This window comes from Esox lucius, chromosome 15, assembly GCF_011004845.1.
Source record: "Esox lucius isolate fEsoLuc1 chromosome 15, fEsoLuc1.pri, whole genome shotgun sequence".
NCBI classification, from domain to species: Eukaryota; Metazoa; Chordata; class Actinopteri; order Esociformes; family Esocidae; genus Esox; species Esox lucius.
The window spans coordinates 21,522,525-21,540,882 of record NC_047583.1 but is presented as its reverse complement, the minus strand read 5'-3'; the positions used below and the strand labels follow the sequence as shown (position 1 = coordinate 21,540,882).

The window sequence follows — 18,358 nt, the reverse complement described above, 5'->3', positions numbered from 1 at the left end:
AGATCCCCCTCTCTCTGTGTTCTCACAGATCCCCCTCTCTCTGTGTTCTCACAGATCCCCCTCTCTCTGTTCTCACAGATCCCCCTCTCTCTCTGTTCTCACAGATCCCTCTCTCTCGCTCTCTCTCTGGCCATTTTTTTAATCAGTAACCATCCTTTTGGACCTAGATATAGTGCATAACAGCCAGACACCACAGGTCTCTATATAAGACATCATTTCAAACCAGACAGCCTGTGTAGAGCTATCACAGCTAACCTCAGGTAGCCACCAAATGTTGTTCTAATAAACAGAGCTGTTTCTGGTTTTGTTCCTACAACTGTGGCTAGAGTGTTTTTAAGGTTTAGGCTGCAAAATATTGTGACCTCATTTCTGAAAGAAAATACTCCTTAACAGGTTCTTGAACCCCCATCAAATTGGTTACAAACTTCAGATTGCTACAGTACCCAACTTGCTGATGAGTGTTGAAATGGGGATATGTGTTGTCCAAAACATGCCTCGCTATACATTTATGCTTCGTTCCACACTGTTGATCGACCAGGGAGTGGATTGAATCAGTTCATGGAAGGAAATATTCTCTTTGAACAATTAACCTCAATGTAACTTGTAGGTGCTTGATCCGCCTTAGGGAGTAGCTATGCTCCGCCCCATAGGACTACTCGCCATTCTAGGGCACAAACAAGGTGCAAACACTGCCTGTTAACTGTCTTAAACCGCTAAACCCCTTGGGAGCCTCCAACAATCCTTTCCTAAACTATAGCCTAAAACATTGCATCATCCATCTTCTCTCTCTTACTTTTAAACATGAAAGGACAATCAATAGACTAGGTGAACTGTAGTCTAAAACGGAACTGAACACAAATCAAATGTGATTCATTTGTAGGCTACTCGTGGAAACATTCAATTTAATCTAAAAGCAACATTTGAATATTTTATTAAATGACCCTTCGGCAGTAAGGTCAACCATAAACAGCTGTGTTAAAGGGCAGTAGTGTATGGTGCGCACTTCACCTTGCCCCCAATTGCTCGTGCACTGATAAGGGGAAATCGCTTTGTTACGGACTGTATCCAGATTTTACGCTGGTTACAGCCTCAAGAAAATCCAATACCCCAACAAAAGTACGTTTTGAAGAAATGTTAAAAAACGTGTACTGTCTCTTTAAGATCCTCCGCTAGTCTGCTTCGTATTGATCAATCCACCATTTTCCAACACACAGCGGCGGCAGTGGTAACACAGCGACGGCTACGGCGAGAGATAGCCCTACCTGGAGACGCCAGGACCTGGGGCAGTCATGGCAGCGAACATGTACCGGGTTGGAGGTAAGAGGGGGACGGACACACATTTTGGGACAATTTTGCATCCTTTATGTCGCCCTCGCTCTGTTTCGTCGTTGCTTTTGCAGCATGGTTTTGTTCTTCCTCATTTATTTCCTAAACCTAAAGTGCCTTGTGCTTCAGTCAGAGAGAGAGTGATGAAGATGATGGTGACTGAGTGAGGAGGAGGATGGTGATGAAGGGGATCTCTTAGAGCTAGGGACCACGGGTTTTTGCCGTTGTTTCTAAACGTATTGCTATTGTTGTTACACAAACCAGTATTCTTGTATTTAAAGTTAATAGTATTTCTTTTTATTAAAATAGTTAAAACAAGATTCGCTTTTAAAAGTAAAGTTTGTCTTGCCAGTCGGCTAGCTTACGTTAGCTAGCTAGCTAGCTATTTGGCTAACAGGCTATTTGGCTCGTTAGTCGAGAGTGTGAGTGACTCAGTCTGAGTGTTATAAGTGAGGTAGAGTATAGCTGCTGCCTGGTCTGTGAAGTCACTATGTCTGTGAAAAAACACGACTATTCGTTCTCTCTTGTCTAATTCAACATTTCTTTATTATTGGACAGAACTATCAGTAAATCTAATAAATCAACAGAATAAACATACATTCAACTTTACAAAACAGTTGTTAGTTTAATCAGGTTTGGGTTCAATTTGGCATTGTTTTTAACTCACCTGGATCATTGAGGTTTGGAGAATTGATTGCTTACTGTTTGTAGATTGATGCCAGTCATGTATTCAGCTTCTGCCACACCACAGAAAAGGTTGTCATCTATTTGGTGACCAAACCCTGCAGGCTTGTGAATGCACGTGCCATTAACTATGCCTAATCGATTGTAAATTGGTGCACAAATGTTTCTGTTTGACCACAACAATGCCGTGTCATCAGGAGCAGCTATGGACTGGATGGGGGGATATCACCAGGTATAGAGGAAACCATAATATATAGCCTAACAATGATAAAACTGCCTAGCAATAACTGCTTTTAAGGAAGAATCTGTCCGACAAGTGAGACAACTGACTGTCAAGTTAATGTTTATAAAATAAAATACACGGTCTGGTTGGTCTACTCCACAAGTGGTTAGAATGGTCTGACTGTCCATCTATTGAGGGACCATGAATTTAGGCCCTGTTAGCTTGGCATGCAGTCTGTACACCGAGACGTTTTTACTGTCAACAGCAGATCATTTCTTTTATTGATATTTGGGAAATTAACTTTATTGAGGGCATATTAAGTACCTCTTCACACTCCTTTTAGAAAAGCTGAACCTACCTGTTTGTGTGTTCAGAGATGAAGAGTTTGTCTCTGAATACCCTAATGAACCTGTACCAAAACAGTAGTAAATTGTCTGGCATAGATGTTAGAGAAATTGTGTTTACATTTTTGGATCCTTAATGCCCTTTTCTGGCCCCAACTCTTTGGCACTACTTTATTGGATGCTTTCACCCAAAGTGACTTAGAGTAATGTATGCATAAAATTTACATGTGGGTGGTACCAGGAATTGAACCCACCAAGGTCCTGGCACTGAAAGTGCCATGCAGTATATACCCACTTAGCTGCAGAAAACAGTGCAATGATAAATTACTGGTGGGTCATCGCAGATAACCCATGAGCACCACCAAGTAAAGTTAACAGAAATGCATCAGATTTGGTGTGAAATGAAGTCATACATAAGGATCATTGATTCAAAAGCCAGAAGTGTGGAATATTACATGAATGTGCAGGGGAGGATGTTGATTCTTATACTTTTTGCATTCAATCACAATGATTACGTATCTAGATGAATGCATACAATTAATACATACGTAGAATCTGATTTTCCGACTCAAAGTTTCATATCATAGCTAAAACCATGTTCATGTGGTAGACATCCTTAAATCGTTATTCACAAAAACTCTGTAATTTTCTGTCCTTGTAATACTGTGCTATTCTTCAAGTTAATGTTTTTAATTTTTATTGTGAGTAGACTTGTGGTTTCTTTTAACTTTTTTGTCATTGTTTTCTGTATGACATGTATTTTATAGTGAAAATCAAAGCGTGAGCTTCATCAATCATGCAAATCATTCTATTTAACAAAGCTTTCATCGCAACATTTAGGTTTACCAATTGGAGTTTGTGTCATAAAACTCAGTGTCAGGGAACCATCGGCAGAAAAAGCACCCACACACTTTGAAGCTCTTTGCAGTGATCCAGGACTAAATAGATGCCTTCCTCGGACTTGTGCCTTGTCCCCTTCAGTCTAGGGCCTTGGCTGGCTGGCGTTAAAAACAAAGCCTGGTTCCTTTTCAAAGATGGCTGACACTTAACAAGACAATCCTGGAGACTGTGGGATCATCCCAGGGAAGGAGTAAGGACTTCTGTGGTCCTGTAACACACCATTCACTTGGCCTTGTCTTTGTTTCCCACAGCAGATCACTCTTCTTGGTTAGAAAGAGGCCCCGTATGACCTTTTTGGGTCCTGAACACTTTACAACCCAATGCGTTTTTACCCCGGTAGAACACTCCACTGTTGAGAGGGCCTTTGTATGGCATTTAGAGTCCCTCACTGCTTTACCCCCACCCCTCAAAAAAAACTAAACATGGAAGTGGCTAAAATTAATAGGCTTTCTTAAATCGTTATTCTTTTTTTACATTTGAATTGCACTGGATTGTTTTGAACAACCACAATAACAACCCGAAACATATATATCGTCTCTGGCAATGATGGACAAGAAGAAGGAGTGGCTTAATTGGCAGCACCAGCCTGGCTTTTTCGTCATTGTCTTGCCTAACTGGCACTTAATGACAACCAAAGTGCCTTCATGGCCACTTGTAGGCATGTTATCTCAGACCCTGGGGTCAAAGATCAGAAGGGGATCCTGCTAGTTAGTGGCTTGGTCATGCTTTATTAAGTAGCCTATTCAGTTGAATTGTCAAACAAAAGCTGTACTGTTGAAAATGCCCCCCATTGCATCTTCACCATTGATTAAATGGAATGAATAATCAGAATAGGCTATTTGTTGAGCAGAGAGCCTGTGATTCAATCTATCACAACATGTCTCACTACAAAACAAGCTCACCACAAAATACTACAACAAACATCACCACAACATGTCTCACCACAACAAATCTCAACCCAAGAGACCCCAACATGGCTCACCACAAAATACACAGATCAGCCATAACATTGACCACCTGCCTATTATTGTGTAGGTCCCCCTTTTGCTGCCAAAACAGCCCTGGTCGGTTGAGGCATGAACTCCACTAGACCTCTGAAGGTATGCTCTGGTATCTGGCACCAAGACGTTAGCAGCAGATCCTGTGGGTCCTTCTTTGTGGCAGGGAGCATTATCCTGCTGAAAGAGGCCAATGCCATCAGGGAACACCGTTGTCATGAAAGGGTGCATATGGTCTGCAACAATGCTTAGGTAGGTGGTACGTGTCAAGGTAACATCCACATGAATGGCAGAACCCAAGGTTTCCCAGCAGAACATTACCCAAAGAATCACACTGCCTCTGCTGGCTTGCCTCCTTCCCATAGTGCATCCTGGTGTCATGTTTTCCAGGTAAGCGACACACACCTGGCCATCCACGTGATGTAAAAAAAAAAAAAAAAAAAAAAAGTGATTCATCAGACCAGGCCACCTTCTTCCATTGCTCCGTGGTCCAGTTCTGATGCGCACATGTCCATTGTAGGCGCTTTCGGCAGTGGACAGGGGTGAGCATGGGGCACCCTGACTGGTCTGTGGCTACCAGCCCCATATGCAAAAAACTGCAATGCAATGCACTATTTGAGCTGCAGTAGCTCATCTGTTGGATCTGACCACATGGGCCAGCCTTCACTCCCCGTGTGCATCAGTGATCCTTGGCTGGCCATGACCCTGTCGCCGGTTCACAGCTTTTCCTTCCTTGGACCACTTGATAGGCACTTACCACAGCAGACCGGGAACACCCCACAAGGGTGGCAGTTTTAGAGCTGCTCTGACCCAGTCGTCAAGCCATCACAATTTGGCCCTTGTCAAAGTCGCTCAGTTCCTTACACTTTTACCATTACCATTTTTCCTGCTTCTAACACATCAACTTTAAGGACAGAATGTTCACATGATTATCAGTGTTATTCGCTTCACCTGTCTGTGGTCATAATGTTATGGCTGATCTGTGTATATCACCACAACAAACCTCACCACAGCATAGCTCACCACAACAAACGTCAACCCAAGATACCCCAACATAGCTCACCACAACATAGCTCACAAAAACAATCCTCAACCCAAGATACTCCAACATAGCTCACCACAACAACCCAACACAGCCTCTCCTTGGTCTTGACTTAAATCACAGGGGTAAATACACTCCATAGGGACACAGCATTTCTGTGGTACTAGAATTGAAACACGCCAGTCTGATAGAAGGCAGTATTAGTGATGGCCAAATGAGGCTTCATTGGCGTTGTTTTAGCAGCAGGGTGTTATGCTGGTAGCACTCAGATTTTCTTTATCATAATAAAAGCCGTCATTGAAGTTTATAAGGCCATATAGTTAACAATGTAGTCTATAAAAAAAGTATAGACAAGAACAACATTGGAACAGGCATGAAAAAAATGACACTATATTGACAGACTAGAGTGTTAACTATATTGCGTTATATATTTCAATGATGGCATTTATTTAGAAAGAATGAATGAGTTAGCGCTGCTAGCATAATATCCTGCTGCTAGAAGAACGGCAATGAAGCCTCATATGGCCACCACTTGGCAATATAATATTAGGCCAGTGAAAAGTCAAAACATATGTATTTTTAGGTAACTCTGGCGTTATGGATCTGGAAGCTTCTGCGCATTTGTCTAGACACTTAAGGAGCTAGGTGCTGCTCGTCCTCCCCAGGCTTAGATACGTTGGCTCATCTGTTGCTGTCCCACTCATTACACAAGTTCTCTCCTTAAAATGGAATGGTGGTGAGGTAATGCCATATTAATGAGAAACAGAAAACCTTGGGGCAGTTTGAATTAACATTCCAAAAGTAAAATAGTTTTTTCTTCTAATATTGGGTGTCCGCTAAACATTTGGTCTGTTTTTGGTTTTATAATATATTTTCATGCATTGGGTGCTGTATTGGACAGGAAAGTGGTGAAAGCTGAGAGTTAACTTCTGAAAGAGCATTTGGCCAAATTCAAATCCATGTTAGCGGTCCATTCATGTGCACCACAGGCAATGGCTTATACCAATGGACTTCCCTAGGTCTGTTCTGACTTTGAAAATACGCTAGTCTACAAAGGTTGCATTCTGACCATTCCTCTAGCTACATTTGTGTATGTTCTAATCCTGCAAGTGATGATATGTAGAACTCTGCCAGCTGTTCAAATGAATGAAGCGGCCGTTCAAATAAATGTGTGTATAATCCAAATCAATAATAAATCACTAAAGTCACTAAAAAGGACTCGTTGCTCTCGAGTCAGTATCAAGTATTTTAAAAAGAACCAATTGTTCACGAACTGCGTGTCAGAAGAGCTGCTGAGATTGCTGGCAGCTGCTCCAGGAATCTGTCTAGGATCTCCAGCACACTATTCCACCGGGCAACCATGTCCATCAGCAGCTTGTTGACAGGCATGTCCAGAAATGTCTGCTTCTCTTTGAGCTCATGGCTGGCCCCAGTGCTTCATTGAAAAAAGGTTGCAAACGCGCCTCACCCAACCAAGCAAGCGTGCGATCGCTGGAAGCTTGGGTGCAGCCCGCATGGCTAACCTTAGTGTGTGCGCGAAACATCCAGCGTGAAGCAGCTCCATCAACGCCACAACACGTATCATGTTATCAGCGTTGTCCATCAAGGTGACTGGTTCTCTCTAACATCCCACTAATTTAACACCTCCAAAGAGATAATGCATTGATTTTTAAAACCAATCTCTGGATTTTTAAGAATCGATTTCAGATTGTCCGAACAAGAATCCCAATTAATCGTAAAATCTATTATTATTTTTTGTATTTATTTTCAGCCCTTGCATTAGCCTACAAGTTCTAACAGACGTGTTGATTGTAGCCTAAAGCTTGTAAGGAGTGTGAGGAATATGAGACAAGCAGCAGCACACTCCTTGTTTCTTTTTGGTATCTTCATTCAAATTCACTATAATTGGTCACCTGATTAGTTACACCTGGTGTCAAATTGGACCCCCTTTTGCCTCCAGAACACTGATTTATCTGCATAATGGATTCAACAAAGTGTTAGAAACATTACTTTGCGATTTTGGTCAATGCTGACTCCGTAGCATAATGCAGATTTTGTGGGCACACATTTGTGTTGCGGACCTCCTGGTGGAACGAGCTTGAGCTGAATTGTGCTGCTGTAGTTTCGTGTTCTCGCTATTAGCTGACAGGAGAGGAACCCAGCGTGGTCTTCTGCTGCTGTGGTCCATTCAATGTAAGGTTCAATTAGTTATATCTGTATGGAGAGATCCTTCTCCACACCACTGTTGTAAAGAGTGGTTATTTGAGTATCTGTGGCCTTTCTGTCTGCTTGACAGAGTCTGTCTGTTTTCCTCTGACCTCTCATTAAGTGTTTTCACTGATAACCTCTGCTCACTGGATGTTTACTGCGCCATTCTCTGTTTAACTTCTGAGACTGTAGTTTGTGAAAATCCAAGGAGATCAGCTGTTTTTAGGATTGCTGAAACCACCATGTCTGACACCATCAATCAAATCACGGTCCCATTCAAAGTTCCCCATTCTTATGTTTGGTTGTATAACAATTAAACATCTTGGCCATGTCTTCATGCTTTATATATTGGTTGGCCGCCACATAAATACTGTTTCATTATTGCAAATTTGCAATCTGTAAGAGGGTGTGGGTCGTGCAGAAGCGCGCGGTGTGGGTCGGGCAGAGGCGCGCGGTGAGGTAGTTGAGGACAACGAAAAGAGGGAGTAGATGAGAGTGAATGGGGGGAAAAGGACGAGTTTGATGGGTTCTGCAAGGGATTGAATTACCCAGCTACCATTGCCATAGTAACCCCCTGTGCCATATCCTGCAGACGGAGACTGACCCTGACATGGCCTGCAGTGTGTGCTCCTCTCCGCAGGAACCAGAGAGTGGATGTATGTGGAAGAATGTTCCCTACCTAACGTGTCATTCTCCTTCTGTCTCTGTCTAGTGCTTCAGAGCTCGAGCGATATGTTATTACAGTTATTTTGCTGAGGGACTGAACTGTGTGTCTGTTGAGATGCTTTTTTGCTGTGGGGAAACTGAGTGGTAACATTTTGTCCCCACTGACTTCAAATGTTGATTTCTTACATTGGGATAGTAGTGAGACATGAGACCAAGCACAATATCAATCTTATTTGACTGAACGTTGGTTGTCGTGGAGGTTTCAGCCCATACTGGTAACCTAGTATACTGGTCGGCTGTGTCACACCGTTCTGTTCTTTCTCCCTGCCTATCATTGTCTTCACTCCTTTCACAGTTTCTCTGGCTGTTTTTAATGCTCTCTGTTATTTGACAGTGGGTCCCTCTCTTTTATTTATTTACATCTGTCTTCTCTGTCCGCTCGTCTTTTTTACCGTCTGTTTTGTCATTCCGTCTGTCTGTCCATCTGTCTTTTTGGTTCCAGTCTGAGTGGCCTCACTATATGTTTGGGGCCCAGCTCACCGACATGCTACGTTTGGCTCAGAGGGAATTTGACTGTTCTCTGACGTACAGTACCTGGTAGTGAGGGCTTGTGATTGGTTGAGGCTGGCAGTGGTGGAGGGCTGGGCGTAGCAGACACTGGCTGTGGCCGCATGCGGCCTGTGATGGCGTGCGGGTAGGAAAGGGCAGGCAGCAGGCAGACAGACAGATAGATGACAGACAAGCAGTTAGTTTTATCTGATGAGCAGATCAACGGAAAAGAAAACAATTCCTTTTTTTCTCTTTTGGTTGTACATTTCGGTTGTTTTCAGCTTGTACCGTTTTGTGGAAGGGGACTATAAATGCACCTCCCGTCTGTATAAGCATGCGTCGGCCTGCCTGCCTGCTTACAAACGTACGTCACACCCGTTATTTAAGACACCCCTTGGCTGATATAGCCTACACCAAAATTGGGTCAGTGATGTGTCTTGTCATAGAGATGCAGGGTTTTCAAACGCGCTCCGATAGGTCAGATGGTGACGCTATAACAAGCGATTGTAAATACTAACTTTTACCCCGTTTCACTTAAATAGATCAAATTTGGTACGTAGTTACCTCTTATTGTTGTCACAATACCAAGATGTTGGTTTAGACAGGTCTATATCGGAAAACATTCGATACCTAAACAATTTTCAAACAATACAACAAATGAAAGAATTGTGTATATAAATAGGCCATGTAATTACACATACAGGAATAACTTTGAAAAAGACAAACTAGTGTTTTACAAATACCATTTGCTTTTAAAGCTTATTTTTACAAGCATTCACAAAATGAAATTTTTTTGTGACAATGACGCAGTCTTTTTTGTGTGCAGTGGACTGTTTGAAATTCCTGTTCTTAGATAATATTTCCCCTTGTTTGTAGTATAGCATTTGGCTTCCAACAACGGGTGTTTGTACAAATGTTTTCGCCCCTCCCTGACTGCATTTCTTTCTCTCTGTGCCTAATTGGATCACAGGTTCAGGTTTGCCTTGTTTTGAAAGTTAAGGTTGGCCATGGTGTGAGGGTGAGGTTTGGGTTGATCATGGTGAGGGTGAGGTTTGGGTTGATCATGGTGAGGGTGAGGTTTGGGTTGATCATGGTGAGGGTGAGGTTTGGGTTGATCATGGTGAGGGTGAGGTTTGGGTGGGCCATGGTGTGAGGGTAAGGTTTACTGTTCTTCCTGGCTGATAGATTGAAAAGTATTATTATAGCGATCACCATCTCACTTTTTCCCCTCTTGCTCTTTCTTTTGCCCTGTCTCTTCTCTTTCCCTTGCTCTTTGTTTACATGAAGCTTGGCTGAGAGAGAGAGAGAGGTAGAGAAAGTGTGTGTATGAGACATTTGCAAGAGATGGAGGGAGAATAGCGGTTGATCCGAAGGAGGGGGGTTTAGCTCCAGGCAGCATACTGGTTGTGGGGTGTCATGACAATGTCACGTTAGCCAAGACGTATATAGGGGTTAAGACCAGGCACCCGACCAAGCCCCGAGCCTCGAAGGACGCCCTGCTGAGAGCTGAGACTGCTGTGGGCCTGGAGCCCAGCCAAGAGCAATGACCGACGACAGGAGAGCGGGAACAGGGAGGGGCTAAGGAGAGGGAGGGAGGGAGGAGAAGAAAGAAGAGGAGAAGCTGGGTCAAGAGCCCTGACCGACTGAAGGAAAAATGAGAGTGAGGAGCTAGAAATGGAGAGGTGTGACCTAAATAGAATGGGAAGAAAATATTGAATTGTGAGTTCAATATGCTGTTGTCATCCATTGGTCCTGGTTAAAAAACCTGCAGCTGTCTCTGTTGGTTAAACAGAGTTGGTTCACTTTAACTTTACGGGGGTGTTTATTTTATATCCGCTGACCCGTAACCTAAAGGTTGCTGGGTCGAATCCCGGGCCCACCAACAAGGTTTGAACTCTGTCCTTCGGGCCCTGAGCAAGGCACTTAAAACTATTTCCTTACCAGGGCACTGGAATATGTCTCTTGAGGTGGCATCTCCCCCACCACTCCAGTTTAGAGGGCTGGATTTCAAAGCGTAACTTAATGAATGTAGTCCTTAATACATCCTGACCTGCTGTCTCTCTCCTCTCTCTCCTCCTTTCACCTCTTCCTTTCTCTTTTCTCTTTCTTCACAGATTACGTTTATTTTGAAAACTCCTCCAGTAACCCACTGCTGATACGGCGGATAGAAGAGCTCAACAAGGTGAGGCGTGCGTGCGTGTGTAACAGTCTCTCTAGTTCTAATAGGGGCCGGCTCGCCCCTTAGTGTGTCTGTTTGATACTTAAATAGAGACTAGTCTGTCTCTGTGATTGACAGAGCTGAGTCTAGGGCGGGCTAAACTGTCTCTGTGATTGACAGAGCTGAGTCTAGGGCGGGCTAAACTGTCTCTGTGATTGACAGAGCTGAGTCTAGGGCGGGCTAAACTGTCTCTTGTGTTATCGAACCAGTCAGCCAGTCTGCCATCCAGTCCGTCCAGCCCAGACAGCAACACTGGCTGTTCCCCATTCCCCAGACTTTGATTCCTCACACCCTCAATTTTCTCCCCACTTTTCACAATGCTTTGCCAAAGTGAGATGGGAGAGTCCTGAGACTGGAAACGAAAGGAGGCTGCTAAACTAATTCAGAATTAAAAACCTCCTCAATCATTAATAGTCACCCACTGATCAACCACTTAACACTGACATGAAAAATACCTGTTATTACACAGGCCATACAATTTGTCCTGTAATGTGTAAAGGACAGACAAGGCCAGACTTGTTTTAAAGTATAAGGCTGTAGCTAGTATTGATCTGGTTAGTACTGATATAGTCAGCAAACCACTGCTCTACTCTGACCAATGACGTATGGCTGGCAGGGCTGACGGCTTAACGTTTGTTACCATAGTAACCCTCCTTCTCCATATATTTCTCTGTCTCTTTCTTTCTCTGTCTCTATCTCTGTCTGTCTCTCATCGTGTGCTGCAGACGGCCAATGGAAATGTGGAGGCTAAAGTGGTGTGTTTCTACCGACGCAGGGACATCTCCTCAACACTCATTGCCCTGGCCGACAAACACGCACGTGAGTGACATGGCCACTTCCCTGTTCAGTCAAACTACTACTAACTGCTTGTCAATGTTGAATGACTGAGTTGAAAAACCCAATGTGACTGCACCGTCAGAAACCACTTGGAGCCCTTACATACACAGTTTGGGCTTTTCTCAGGTAAAATGTCTTTCAGTAGAGACCTGGTGAATCTAAGGCAACTGACTAATCAGCATTTAGCATCCGATGCCAGATCTTTCTGTTGGCCCCATCTCCCTCAGATTGCACCACCCAACCTGCATTGTCTATACAGTTTGCAGATGTTCCATTCAAAGCTCAGTTCACCTGATGGGCGTGTCCGAAGACTGGTTTTGTTGCGAAAGAGAATTACTCATGTTTCTCCTGGACTAGCCTAGGTTAGGGACTATGGACTAGCCAAGCCTAGGTTAGGGACTATGGACTAGCCTAGGGTAATTTATGTCCTGGACTAGTTAGTGACTATCTATCCTTGTCTGGTATAGATTATGACTTGTGTATGTATCTGTTTTCTACTTTATCTCTGCAGTAATTGAAGCTTTAGCTACATGTGGGCTGTAGCTGTGAGGGTTGGGGGGCTGTGAGGGTTGGGGGGCTGTGAGGGTTGGGGGGCTGTGAGGGTTGGGGAGCTGTGAGGGTTGGGGGGCTCTGAGGGTTGGGGGGCTCTGAGGGTTGGGGGGCTCTGAGGGTTGGGGGCTGTGAGAGTGTAAATGTCCTCAATAAAATTCTCTACACATCTGAGAATCTCTTAAAGGAACAAGTCAAGCTGAATCGTGCTGAACTGGTAAGCCGTATTGTACAGTCACTTGGCATTATCTCTGGCAGTATGATTGGACAGGTGGGCCAGAATCAAGCTGTATTTGCTGGGCCAGTTAGTGCACGTTTCGTAATAAATGATCACGCCGACTGAGGAAGATACTGCGCTTGTATATACTTTTCTCCCTAAAAGCAAAGACCAGCCAGGGCTGCAATGCAGCTGGGGTAGAGCTGGATATCTGTGCTCTGGTCATTTAAATATGTTGAAAGTTGTATCAATGCAAGATTGTACACAACAACCTAACTGTAATAGGCTGATGATGGGTAGGGACCTACTCCACATTGTCCTAATTAGGATACATATGACATGATGCTGAATGATTGTTGATGATTTGGTTTGTTAATGCATCCAGAACAAACGTGTTCAATAGTTTAACTCTTCCTGTCTTAAAATGAGAAGAAACATTCAGCTACTTGCATTATCCAAGAACAGATGCATTTTGAGATGCATTCAGAATGAGCTTCAGGTAGGAAAATTAGTAGTCATAGACCAGCAGATTAAGGAGTCATTTCTGATGATCTTTGTGAGGTTGGCCTAGGTTATGGGTGGGCAAAATGCGTCCCATTTACGGAATGTTTCTGTAAAAGAAATTTAAAAAAGAAATCTAATAAGGGGGAGATTTATTTGGATTTGAGAACAAAAGTACTCCAGGCCGCTCTTAAAAGTGTTAAACGAATAAATATTCAAATTTCTGATATTTCAGTAGCCCTCAAAACATGCTTTTGATCAAGAAAAGGTTTATAAAATAGCCTATGATGATCCCCTGTTGAATTTTGAAATTCTGATTGGCCCTCTAATCAAAATGATTGGCCGCTCCTGGCCTAGGTAAAGAGAACCTAAGTTGTTCTCTGTAGCTGATTGGCTGATGGGACATGGCGTCTAAAACAGCATGTGAAAACCACCAAGGGCACAAACCGTTTACATGCTTCCACTTTACAGGCGGAGGTGTTACATTTTCCTGTGGGTTTGCAGCGGTTCTGCCTGGAGCCCGTCGACTGGGTGATACAATCATGTATTGTCACCCGGCCTGACTGACTGGAAGGGAGCGGAAGCTTCTGGACTACTCCCCAGGCCTAACTCACTACTGCGTTCTACCACTGCATGTGTGAGGATGACTGTTATGCTGGGTGTGGTAAAGGAGGGGTAGTTATTCTTTGTACACAATGCAAAAAAGATAAGGAATTACTTTTCCAGTCCCCTTAAGGTGAGAACTCGTTCGTGCGTGTGCGCGACATCCATTGTCTTGAATCTGTGGGTCCTTAAAAATTGTTCCCCGCAAGGGTTTTTGCAAGGTCTCCACCAGAAAAATGTCTGGCTTATGGGGTTATTCTTTGGGGGGGAAATGTAATTGGGTGTAGTGTTAGCATTGGGGTAACTTTTAGGTTTTACCGGTTAGGCGTAAGGTCTAGGTTAAGATTAGGCATAAAATGTTAGGGCTAGGGAATAGGGAATATTTATTTCTGGGTTAGGGGTCGGTCTCAGCTCCCCACTAGGATAGACAAACAAACGTTTGTTAGAGAGAATCACTGTTCTCTTTTGTGGATGGGTACATTCTGTCCTTGTGTGCACTTGTCCTTGTGTCTTGGTGCAGTGTGTATGGTGCGCATGGAGTGGCCTAGTTAAATGGCTGTCCTGAGTCTGAGCGGACGCCAAAGATCACACGACACTGGCGTTAACCACGCTGTCCTGGCTAAAGGTCACGCTGTCCTGGCCCTCATCATGGTCCTATGATCATCTTCACACCGGTTCCTTCATCCACTTTCCTTCCACTGTAACTATTCTCCAGGTCATTGTTCTAAATGAGAACGTGTTCTCAGTCCACTTTTCTGGTAAAATAACAATTGACTGGCATTCCCTCCCCGGTCTTCCAGCCTGTTTCCTAAATGGCATCTTATGTCCTATGTTGTGCACTACTTTTGACCTAGGGAGCGTAGTGTCCTATGTAGTGCACTATGTTTGACTAGGGAGCGTAGTGTCCTATGTAGTGCACTACGTTTGACCTAGGGAGCGTAGTGTCCTATGTAGTGCACTACGTTTGACCTAGGGAGTGTAGTGTCCTATGTAGTGCACTATGTTTGACGTAGGGAGCGTAGTGTCCTATGTAGTGCACTACGTTTGACGTAGGGAGTGTAGTGTCCTATGTAGTGCACTACGTTTGACCTAGGGAGCGTAGTGTCCTATGTAGTGCACTACTTTTGACTAGGGAGCGTAGTGTCCTATGCAGTGCACTTCGTTTGACTTAGGGAGCGTAGTGTCCTATGTAGTGCACTACTTTTGACTAGGGAGCGTAGTGTCCTATGTAGTGCACTACTTTTGACTAGGGAGCGTAGTGTCCTATGTAGTGCACTACTTTTGACTAGGGAGCGTAGTGTCCTATGTAGTGCACTACTTTTGACTAGGGAGCGTAGTGTCCTATGTGGGGAATAGGGTTCCATTTTGGAAACAGCTCCCAACAGACATTTGCAATATGTTAAGTATGTATGTACGGGATGGCTCTTTGACGTGCGTGGGCGGGCGTGCGTGTTGTGGGGCTATATCCTGTCTGTCTCTGTGGTTATATTTTAAATGGCACAGTGTTCCCTACATAAGTGTATGATGATTCAAAATATTTAGTTTAGGATCCAGCCTCAGTGTTTGTGGAGCCGGCAGCCAGATTGAAAGCCAAGTTCAAGAAAGAAAAGAGTGGGAACTCGGGGAATGATGACTTGGCCAAACTCTGTGTCTCAGTATTCACTTTGACATGAACTAGGACTCCCGGGTGGCACAGTAGCCGGGGACGCCACATGGTAATGCTGGGTTGTCATTGCGACTTGGGTTCACCTGGTTGGGGCATATTGGTTCAGGGCTGTCCATGTAGTGGAGGTACAGTCCGGCAGGTTTGCTTTCTCAAAGAAAATGATCAAGTGAAAAAAGAGGGATGTTGGGGATTGTCAGTGATTTTTAGATTTAATCTTGGCTAGATTTGACTTTTTACCCTTTCAATAAATTGTTAGGTTTTCAGCTGAATGAAACTCTGGGCAATTTAATTGTAGTTTTAGACAGTAATTTCTGTTGAATCTTTTCCCTGTAACTCATTTCATATTTACTGCTGACTTCCATCCCATTGAGAAAAGCATGTCCATCTAGGGATGCTATCCTCACATTTAACTGGGTGGACTGTAAACAAAGCCAACCGAGGTTCCATAGAGGCTACAAAGACTTGACAAGAGGAACGGTTAAAGCATACATTAACAATTGCTTCAACAAACAACACACATTACTATTTAGTCTGTCTAATCTGATATGATCAAAGTATAATCATTTCCAATCGAAAACTCGCTGGCTGTGCATTAATTCAAAAGATCCACTCGATCGTACTGTGAACTTGAAGCAGAGGAATTCATAACGAATTCTACAGAGGCATTCTGCAGAATTGGTTGAGCTTCATGTCAAATGGAATGTCTATCAGTCTTGTGGAATTTCAGTACACATTCCGGTCTAAAATAGTTTTGCGCCATGATGCATTTTCGAAAAGTGTGTGTGTGTGTGTCTGTGTCTTATTGTACTACTAGCATAAATTCAAGCAATAATAACCAGCAGACACCTGCTGATAATGTTTCAAATAATTTTCAATCAGTTTCAATGTATCACTGACTTTCAGCCACGCTTTACCACAGCCTGTAGGTAGAGAAGCCAAAACACCTCTTCAGTATAGTGTTTGTGAATTAAGCACACTTCTACCAAAACAGAATTCACTTTTTCGTTTTTGCAGACTGTTTATTTTTCTATCCAGTCAGAAAACAGGTTTCTTGGATTGTACCATCCAATAGAAAGTTTAGCAATGAGAGCCATTGCTCTGTATGTACTGTTTTTAAAATAGAAATGTTTTAAAACCTCCATGGAGTGGTGAAGAGTTATTGCCTCATAAGACTAGGTTTTGGGTAAAACGTTAGTGGTAATGTTATAATTTGTGTCCGGTTTATGCTTTAGCGGTTGGGCGTAAAGTTTAGGTTATTGAGGTTGAAGTTAGGATTAGGGGATAGGGAAACATCAAATGTGTGTGGGTGTGTACAGGAGAGGGAACGTTCCTTTCTTTGTGGAACATTGCCCTTGTCTATTACTAGATGGCTTTCTATGTTCTGTATGTACGTACATTCACTCGCCTGTGAGTGTTGCGTGTGTGTTTGCTGTGCTGTGAGTCACAGATTAAATATTTTCCTTGCCGGGATTTGGTCGGAGCCTTCCCTCAGAGGGCCTCTGACTCCACCCATAGTCTGGATCTTGGCCCCTCCCTTGTCGGCAGTGCTACCTCCTCTGATTGGTAGTTTCCAGTGATTTAATTATTCTCTGGCCCCTCCCTCTAGGCATATGACTTATCCTGTCCTTAATTGGCCTTTCTATTCTTAGAACACTGTCCTGTTGGTTAACAATAGGCATCAATGGTGACAACGAATCCATTCACAAATAGTGAACGGTGCTGGGAAAGAACAGCTTCATTAGGACTTGGGACCTCAGGTTTTGGCTGTCATTCGCTCTCGCACTTGCTTTCTCTGTCCCCCCCTTTATTCTCTCTCGCACTTGCTTTCTTTCGTACTCTTGCTTTCTTTCGTACTCTCGCTTTCTTTCTCGCTCTCAAATTCTCTCTACCTGGCTGTAAGCCGACTCCTCCATCGTTAATAATGTATTATTTGTAGGACAGGTGAGAGGTGGGGGTCATTTGTGGAGAGTGGGGTCTGGGTGCTGCGCAGGACAATCGGCTCAGGTTGAATCCGGGTAAGGCTTAACCCCCGGGCCTGTCCTCCCCCCAGACCTGTCCTCCCCTTGACCCCCGGGCCTGTCCTCCCCTCGACCCCTGGGCCTGTCCTCCCCCCAGGCCTGTCCTCCCCTCGACCCCCGGGCCTGTCCTCCCCCCAGGCCTGTCCTCCCCTCGACCCCCAGGCCTGTCCTCCCCCCAGACCTGTCCTCCCCTCGACCCCCAGGCCTGTCCTCCCCTCGACCCCCGGGCCTGTCCTCCCCCCAGGCCTGTCCTCCCCTCGACCCCCAGGCCTGTCCTCCCCCCAGACCTGTCCTCCCCTCGACCCCCAGGCCTGTCCTCCCCCCAGGCCTGTCCTCCCCTCGACCCCCAGGCCTGTCCTCCCCCCAGGCCTGTCCTCCCCTCGACCCCCAGGCCTGTCCTCCCCTCGACCCCCGGGCCTGTCCTCCCCTCGACCCCCGGGCCTGTCCTCCCCTCGACCCCCGGGCCTGTCCTCCCCCCAGGCCTGTCCTCCCCCCAGGCCTGTCCTCCCCTTGACCCCCGGGCCTGTCCTCCCCTCGACCCCCGGGCCTGTCCTCCCCTCGACCCCCGGGCCTGTCCTCCCCTCGACCCCCGGGCCTGTCCTCCCCCCAGGCCTGTCCTCCCCTTGACCCCCGGGCCTGTTCTCCTCTCGACCCTCGGCCCATCATGGCCAGTCTGTGTCCATGCCCTCTGTGTGTGTGTGTGTGTGTGTGTGTGTGTGTGTGTGTGTGTGTGTGTGTGTGTGTGTGTAGGAGTCTGATTGAGTCAGTCTTCTGACTGAGTGTTGGAGACCGGGAATGTGAGGAAGAGG

The 18,358-nt window shown here is 44.9% G+C and overlaps 1 protein-coding gene across 1 annotated transcript in view; it reads left to right on the top strand.

The window, feature by feature from the left end:
- The first annotated feature begins 1,015 nt into the window (after positions 1-1,015).
- Positions 1,016-18,358, top strand: part of mta1 (metastasis associated 1) — a 39,080-nt gene continuing 21,737 nt past the window's right edge. Inside the window, exons 1-4 of the mRNA XM_029125609.2 lie at positions 1,016-1,116; positions 1,215-1,317; positions 11,055-11,122; positions 11,884-11,977. Coding sequence (XP_028981442.1) covers positions 1,290-1,317; positions 11,055-11,122; positions 11,884-11,977 — 190 coding nt within the window. The 5' untranslated portion in view covers positions 1,016-1,116; positions 1,215-1,289. The remainder of the gene's footprint in view (positions 1,117-1,214; positions 1,318-11,054; positions 11,123-11,883; positions 11,978-18,358) is intronic.